Here is a 7,427-nt window from a genome sequence, read left to right as displayed (position 1 = left end):
TAATTAAAAATTAAAGCATAAACTAAAGAATAAAATTAAAGTATATTTCTTTCTAAAAATATTTAAACCTAATAAGTAAAATGAATAAATCGGTTTAAAATAAAACANTATTTTTAAATATTACTTATCTCCGTATTGAATAATTAAAAATTAAAGCATAAACTAAAGAATAAAATTAAAGTATATTTCTTTCTAAAAATATTTAAACCTAATAAGTAAAATGAATAAATCAGTTTAAAATAAAACAACAGTTCATTACAGTATTAAGAAAAATAAATAATATTTCTCTATTATCATCGAGATAGAATTTATTAAAAAAAATAAAAAAATTAAGTAGAGTGAAAGTACTATCTTTGGTATTCTTAGAGGCAATGTCTTTATTGTACCATCATTAACCTTTATCGTTACACATACAACTATTATAGTATTTGATTCCTAAATTTAAATTAGCGACCAAATCAGTAGGTAATTATCAGAAGCACAGAAAATAAAACTAATCAAAAGGAATACGAAATCAAAATAGATGTTTTTTACACTATAAAAGATTCAACTACCAAATATGATATTATTTGAATTTTTTAAAAAATTACTTGTGAACTAGCTATATTTGACCTGACCCAAAATCAGTGGCTCAAAATATTCAAACTCAGTTATTAGTTTAAATATTTCTCTTCTCCCACACCTCTGAATTGGAGGTCAATTCTTTCTCTGATTCTTTTATATAGTAATACTAGTTAAGGGCCCGCGCGATGCGGCGGGGAGGTATTATTACAGTAAATTATTGTAATTAAAAATTTTGATTGTAAAAAAAAATTAAGGATCAAAATAAAAAATAGTAAAAAGGTTAGGACCAATCTGCGATTAATTCTCTAAAATAAAGGGAGACTTTCTTTAGGATTCATAATTCATATTTATAAAGATAAAGATAATAATAACAATAGTAATAATAAAATATTAATAATAAATATAAAAATAAAATTCAAATTTAAAATTTGAATTCAATTCTAAAATCTTTTTAACAGTACAATTTTATTGCGATGAAATCAAGAGATTTAAAATTTTGATTGAAAAAAAAATTAAGGACCAAAATCAAAAATAGTAAAAAAGTTGGGACCAATGTACGATTAAGTTCTATAAAAAATTATATGTGGGCTCCCACAACCCTCCAAAATAAGGAGATGATATGTTAATATTGTTAATTTTAAAACCTCTTTTAGCAGTGTCATTTTGTCGCGATAAAATCAAGAGATTTGAAAATTTGATTGGCAAAAAAAATATTAGGGACCAAAATGAAAATAGGGGAAAGCTTGAGAACCAATGTGTAATTAATCCTAAAAATTTGTATGTGGGCACTATCCTCCCCAAAATAAGGGGAGAGCTTCAAACCAGTTAAGCACAACCAAATGGGAAAAAAAAAAAAATCAAAACTTGAGCTAAGTGAGTTGGATTTGGTTCTTCATCTTTAGCTCAGTTGTCTATTCAAATTGATAAAAGAAGCAGAATGTTCAGAAATCAAAATAAAACAGCAATCTAAACGAAAAAGAAAAAGATTTATGTAGGGATAGCTTTGACATTTTCAAGCTCGTGTTGCTTAACTGAAGTTCCTCTCGATTCAAAAATATCAAACAATTTAAGACGTTCTTCCTAAAATGCCTGTAATGCCATCAAAAATTTTCACAAAATTATAATAATGGGAGATTTCTTATCCTTCTAAAATACCTGTATTATACAGTGTAATTTGAGTTATCAGCTACGAAAGAATAAAGTTTAAAAGCTTACATTCATCAGTAATTTCTAAAACAAACAAAGATCCCAATACTCTTTCAGAGATGAACATGTCCCGATCGCGCCTGCCGGAAGAACATCCTCGCCGAAATATATGCAGAAGTTCAAAAAAGAAAAAGAAAAACAAATCAAAGCTGTGTTTATTAAATAGCCATCGCGTCTCTTCCCCGCAATAAAATTGCCATGTTTTTCCATTCCAGAGCACAAACCACATCCTGTAAGAGAATTTGGGTGTTAAACACGTACAAATATATACATCATACAATGAGTGACCGAAGGTTCCTCCCCTACTTTCAAAGATATTATGAAGAATTAACAGTTCAATCTTTTGACTCGTAACTTACAGAAGGATTTTGAGGATCAATGTCAAAGGCATTGATAGCACATGGCTCAGCTAATAGCTCAACAGGATCTTCACCTGTTAAAACATACCCAAAAATAAAATAAAATTAAGACCAGCTTACCAATTGTTTAAGACCACTAAAATAACAGCATCAAAGTGATTAGTTTGCAATCTCTTGGAAATATTTAGGCCGGAAATGGCTAAAAACAGAGTTCGATGAAAGTTCCTTTATATTGCACGAATGACTTTGGATTTTCGTTTAATTTTCTTTGTTTATGTTGATTTTTATTTGACCACGCATTCCTGATGACTGAAACTGGTGATTCACAAGAGTGCATCGATTTGATCCAACCAATTATGGAATTTAATGGAAAAAAGGATAACGAAATAAGTCGAATCACGTCATAAATAATTCAAGCTATTTGAATAATCAAACAAACAATATGGAAGGAACTTGTCTTGTCCAATTTAGTGCCAATTTGGACATTAAAGCATATTTCGCCATCTCCTGATAGAAAACTTACCTTGTTCAAGAACTGCAAGGATCCCATCTTCTAAGCACACCATAATAGGTAATATTTTCGTCGACGGAGCTGAGGTAATTCCAGAAGATTGAGTGTAGCTGTCATACTGAACCTCCCATACCTCGCTCTCGGAGACTCGCTGGTCCGTCCCATTAAGACCAACTCCAGAGAGTAGGATCAGCTGCTGCTGCCAACGAAGATCCCAAGCAAATACAGTTCCAAAAGAGCCCCCCACCTTCAGAATTTTAAATAAGATGCACATTAAGAGCATGCCATTATATCAAGCACTCATTAGGAAATCCTGAACTGAAAGACATGGTATTAAATTGGGAAAATTTCAAAGCAAAGTGATTACAAAATGCTCATTAACGCAAGGAACTATCAAGAAGCTTATTTGTGTTTAAATAAAGAAATGTCTAAAGCTACGAATGCACATTTAGCTTCTGAAGATATTATCAACTCTTTACACCAGAAGATTTGAATACTTCTTAATCACATAAGCTAAATTATTAAGGACATATGAATAGAAAGACAGCTCAGGTACATCTGCTGATCTTTGAAAGAATTTCCCCCAACAATAACATGTGTTCACATATATATGTGTGCATATCAGTATACATACTACATGAGAGCAGCTTCTGCTAGTCTTTTAATGAAGGTACCATAGACTATGGATATTTATGGATCCAACGATATAAAACAACAGATTACACATTTTTAAATGAACATCTGCCTTGAGTGAGTTGTGGTGATCTTACTATACATATATGCTTTCGTGATGGATGGATGCCAATTGAATGCACCATGCCAGTGACATTTCCTCTTCCCCTGCAACACCAGTATGCTCATTTGGTCAATCACCAAATGAGCAATTTGAACGTAGCAAAGAATGAAGATAGTAGAAACCCAGCAGGAAAAAAAATGAAGTGAAGAAAGTGAGAACAAAGAAGCACTAAAGTAAAGTATAGATTTTTACCATGAAAACAATATACCCATCCCGCTGGAGCCTGGAGAGTGGAAAAAGCTACAGATATCGCCACATAAATGAAACGACACATATGGAGAGTCGAGCAGTCAACAAACCCAACAGCTAAAACATTCTATATGGTTCTTTTTTCACCAGTCTGATGTAGCAACCAAAAGGTCAAGCAAATGCAAACTCGAAAAAGGTATATGGAAAAGAATAAACACTAAAAAAACCATAGTTTTAGAAAAGGGAAACTAAGAACATTCATTCAAGAACTTTGAATAATAAAATAAAAGAAAAGAAAATAAAGATTAGGAGAAGACCCCATAATCGAAAAAAAGTAGCTCATCAAACGTACCAATATAAATTAACATCTAAACATAGATCAACATAAGGCTCTAAAGCCAACTAAAAAATCAAAACTGATTATATACGTAAACTTGTTCGATAGTTTTTACCCTAAATAGATAGATCGATAGTCGACAAAAAAAGGAAACCAATTATGCACAAAAACTTGTTTGACATTTCTAGCTTGAATAGTAAAATTGAGAAATTCAAAGAATATGCAATGAATAATTTCTTGAGACAATCAAAAAGTAGCCGAAATAGATCATCTTCAAGCTGCAAAACAGGATCAATTCAGCCCAGATCTAATTAGCATTCAAACCACCATCAGTGTTTCATTAAGCAGCAAAGAGCCAATTCATTGGTACAGGGAAAATGATATAAATACAAAAATATGTAATAACAACACAAAAAAATTTCAGCAGTGAACAGGGATTCAAAAGAGTAACATATTTCGTAAAATGGGCAAAAAAGAAAATCAAATATTTCATAAATTGGCAAAAAATAGATGAAAAAAGGGGAAAAAAAAATCAGGGACCTGTCCCACTTGATGCTGATCTTCGTGAGGGCGAGGGCCGCTGCCGCTGCGCCGCCGCCGCCGCCTAGGTCTCCACTGCCATCGCCTGCACCACCACCACGCGCCATAGAGGGAGAGATGAGGTTGTGAGAGGATTTTGCCTCTTTGAAACCAGCAGCGGCGGAGGCGGTGCTAGGCAACGTAGAAGCCAATGAGGTAGTGGGCAGGGAGAAGGCAGAGGATGGAGAAGAGGGAACCGGAGATGGTCCTACCGGCCAAATTATAAGTTTACAAAAAAAAAAAAAAAAAAAAAAAAAAAGAACTAAACCGATAACGCTGGGTCAGAAGCTCTATCGCACCGCATAGCAGTAACATCTCACGTCTCGTCCAAAACTCAACAGCTGCAATACCTGAAAAATAGTGGGGGGAGATGAGGAACATGTAAACATGTCTCCCCTGCCAGTGGGACCAGCAAGCCAAGAGGCGAGAAGTACTAACACCGGATCAGGAAGAGATAAAACCAGACAGTAATGGTAAGTAAAATACAGTAGCAACGATCATGAACGATTGAGATATATAATGAAAGACAACTACCCAGCTACTGTAAGTACGGCACTGGGCAAGCATACAAGATTATCAAAAACTCATAGAGCAATGACAACCGTAAGAAAGACACTAGCAAGTACATATATCACAACAACCGCTACTATAGCCATATGTCAACACGACGAGGAAGTCCAAAAGTACACAATCTAAACACGGCCCGTGTCGGTCTAAAGGACCTCAGGCAAAAAGCGCACTACCTGCCACAAAAGAGAACCCTGCATGTAACCGCTAGCAGCAAAAGAGAAGCACACGCTGGGAAACTCACGGGTCCGGATGTACGACCATTTTCCGGAAAAGAACCCCTCGACTGCGGGGGATCAACCGCTGGTGTACGTGAAATGGCCTCGAGCTGTGGGGATCAATGCAGATATGATCAATAGCCACCGTCGCAATCAGCCAGACAATCAACCGCCCCGCTCGGGCTAACCGACCGTGTAGGTCATCAAGTAACAACGTGAACGCGACAAAGAGTAGGTGCAATATCGGAAAGTAACGAACGACCAAAATCAGGTCCACCGCGATGCAAACAGGATTAAGCCGACCAACCAGGGACAAGTCTAGTATATTAACGAATGCCATCATACTCTACCCTATAAAGGATACTACACATAGAACAACCAGGCAGAGTATAAAGATAATATGTAGAATACTGCTCGATGCAACTAAAAAGTACGAAACGCACAGAACCGACCGGATAGGTCGCATGGTGTTTTCGATATAGTCGGCAGAACACGCGTCAGCACTAGCCGACAATCCTAACCCTCAGGGTACACCGACGCTCAAGGTCATCGAAGCGACAGAAGTCAAGAACAGACGCACCAATACATATGGCAAGCCCAACCGAAACCGTTCCCGATTCCAATACACACGCGATCAACTAGGTCAGGCACACGAACCGAAGTACGAGACCGAACAATCTGGTCACCCGACTATCACATCCATAGCAAACAACTACTCTACTCCTAAAATGATACGAACATAGAACTATGAGTAGAGTATAATAGAAAACAACACACAGAAGAGCCTCACAGACATATATAATACGAAAATGCAACGAGAACAGGATAAGAAGAAACTATCACCGAGCGTGCCCGCTGAAACATGAGCATTCAGTACCCACCTGTACAACTGTCGCGCCTGTCACCATCTGACTGCGAGAAAAACCGTCAACAGGACCTAAGGAGGGTCCACTGGGTTCAGTGTCTAACCCAGCCAAATAACAAACCCACTAGCTCTCAAACCTCACAAACAACACGATCGATCGTTTCGCTAAACACCAAGCTTATCGTAACTCGCCCGGAAGTCAGCCCGAATCGCACCGGGCTCCGTCGGGAACGCCCCAAACAGTCCCCCAGGCACAGTACCGAGACTCGTGCTACCGAGTCATCCGCTGCCAACTAAACATAAGAAATCGTGCCATATGGGACAAACACCTACCTGCACATCGAACCGATTATCGTACGGAATAATTCATTCCCGATCCGGGTTCCCGAACGTGTCTATTATCGACACCACCCACAGGAACCACCGTCGCTTCACACCGTCCTTATACACCATACAACGCCCTCAGAGGCGTGCAGAACCAATAAGGCTTCAGCGACCTACACAATAAATCACGAAAGAGAAGGAGCCGGAATAATTCGAACCGGGGCCGTTCCGTACGGCCGATTTTACCAGCACACACATCGAAATAACATATTCCGAGATGCTTTGCAAAGTCCGGGGCCTTGGAACAAATCAGTCCAAGAGGTCACCCACAATTCATCTATCGCTGCAACAGCAGCCCCAACTCCAAAACATAGCTCTCAAATACCCGAAATCGCAATTCACTTAATACTCGCAGATATTATCACGAGCACGCTTTTATGGTCCGTCTGCACAAACCAGGATCATTCACCAATACCGAGACACCTACTGGACAGTCTCGCGTGCCGGAGGCGCGTGCTCACAATTTCGGAGGCAATCTCCGTGCCACTGTGGGGAGCGCAATGAGCGAGGCGAAATTCAGCTAAAGCTTCACGCAACTGAAATTAAAACACATGTACCTAACTCATCGCGGAGCTCTAAATGACCCTAGAAGTGATCAGGTGAGCAACTTGTGATCTAGGACCTGACTGACGATCACCGAACGTGCTACCTCGGGGCATCGAACAGCCCCGGCGACGCAGAACACAGTGTCTAAACATATAGAAAGGCGACAATGAGCGCAGAACCCAGGCAAAAACATTGCTTACGCGAACCAGGGGCAGAGCTAGGCTGGCCCGCCGAAGCAGGCCGGAAGGCGAGCGCTTCGGACCGCAGAAGGGACAGAAAGCTGGTCCACAGGGGTTCCAGGGAACC

At 38.6% G+C, this 7,427-nt stretch overlaps 1 protein-coding gene across 2 annotated transcripts; it reads right to left on the bottom strand.

The window, feature by feature from the left end:
* Positions 1-1,682: 1,682 nt before the first annotated feature.
* LOC109705779 (nuclear pore complex protein NUP43-like) lies at positions 1,683-4,792 on the bottom strand. 2 transcript variants are annotated; one of them, XM_020226563.1, is made up of 6 exons: positions 4,503-4,792; positions 3,629-3,776; positions 3,411-3,496; positions 2,653-2,887; positions 2,130-2,203; positions 1,683-2,000 (listed from the first exon to the last, which is right to left on the bottom strand). In XM_020226563.1, exons 2-6 carry the CDS (start codon positions 3,708-3,710, stop codon positions 1,929-1,931), a joined length of 549 nt encoding a protein of 182 aa, XP_020082152.1. In that variant the 5' UTR covers positions 3,711-3,776; positions 4,503-4,792; the 3' UTR covers positions 1,683-1,928. The 2 variants fall into 2 exon arrangements, with proteins under 2 accessions (XP_020082152.1, XP_020082153.1); XM_020226564.1 differs by having other exon boundaries at positions 3,411-3,480; positions 3,629-4,792.
* Positions 4,793-7,427: the final 2,635 nt, after the last annotated feature.

The sequence above is a fragment of the Ananas comosus genome, unplaced genomic scaffold (genome assembly GCF_001540865.1).
Source record: "Ananas comosus cultivar F153 unplaced genomic scaffold, ASM154086v1, whole genome shotgun sequence".
In the NCBI taxonomy this organism is placed as follows: Eukaryota; Viridiplantae; Streptophyta; class Magnoliopsida; order Poales; family Bromeliaceae; genus Ananas; species Ananas comosus.
Note: the sequence above shows the minus strand (reverse complement) of the source record. Positions and strands in the feature narration are given on the sequence as shown.

Excerpts from the sequence above, each read along its gene's own strand:
- LOC109705779 (XM_020226563.1), bottom strand. The coding sequence starts at position 3,710 with ATGTGTCGTTTCATTTATGTGGCGATATCTGTAGCTTTTTCCACTCTC. Across the intron at positions 2,204-2,652 it reads CCTTGCAGTTCTTGAACAAG|GTGAAGATCCTGTTGAGCTA; the intron begins GTAAGTTTTCTA and ends ATGTTTTAACAG. Across the intron at positions 2,001-2,129 it reads TTGATCCTCAAAATCCTTCT|GATGTGGTTTGTGCTCTGGA; the intron begins GTAAGTTACGAG and ends ATTCTCTTACAG.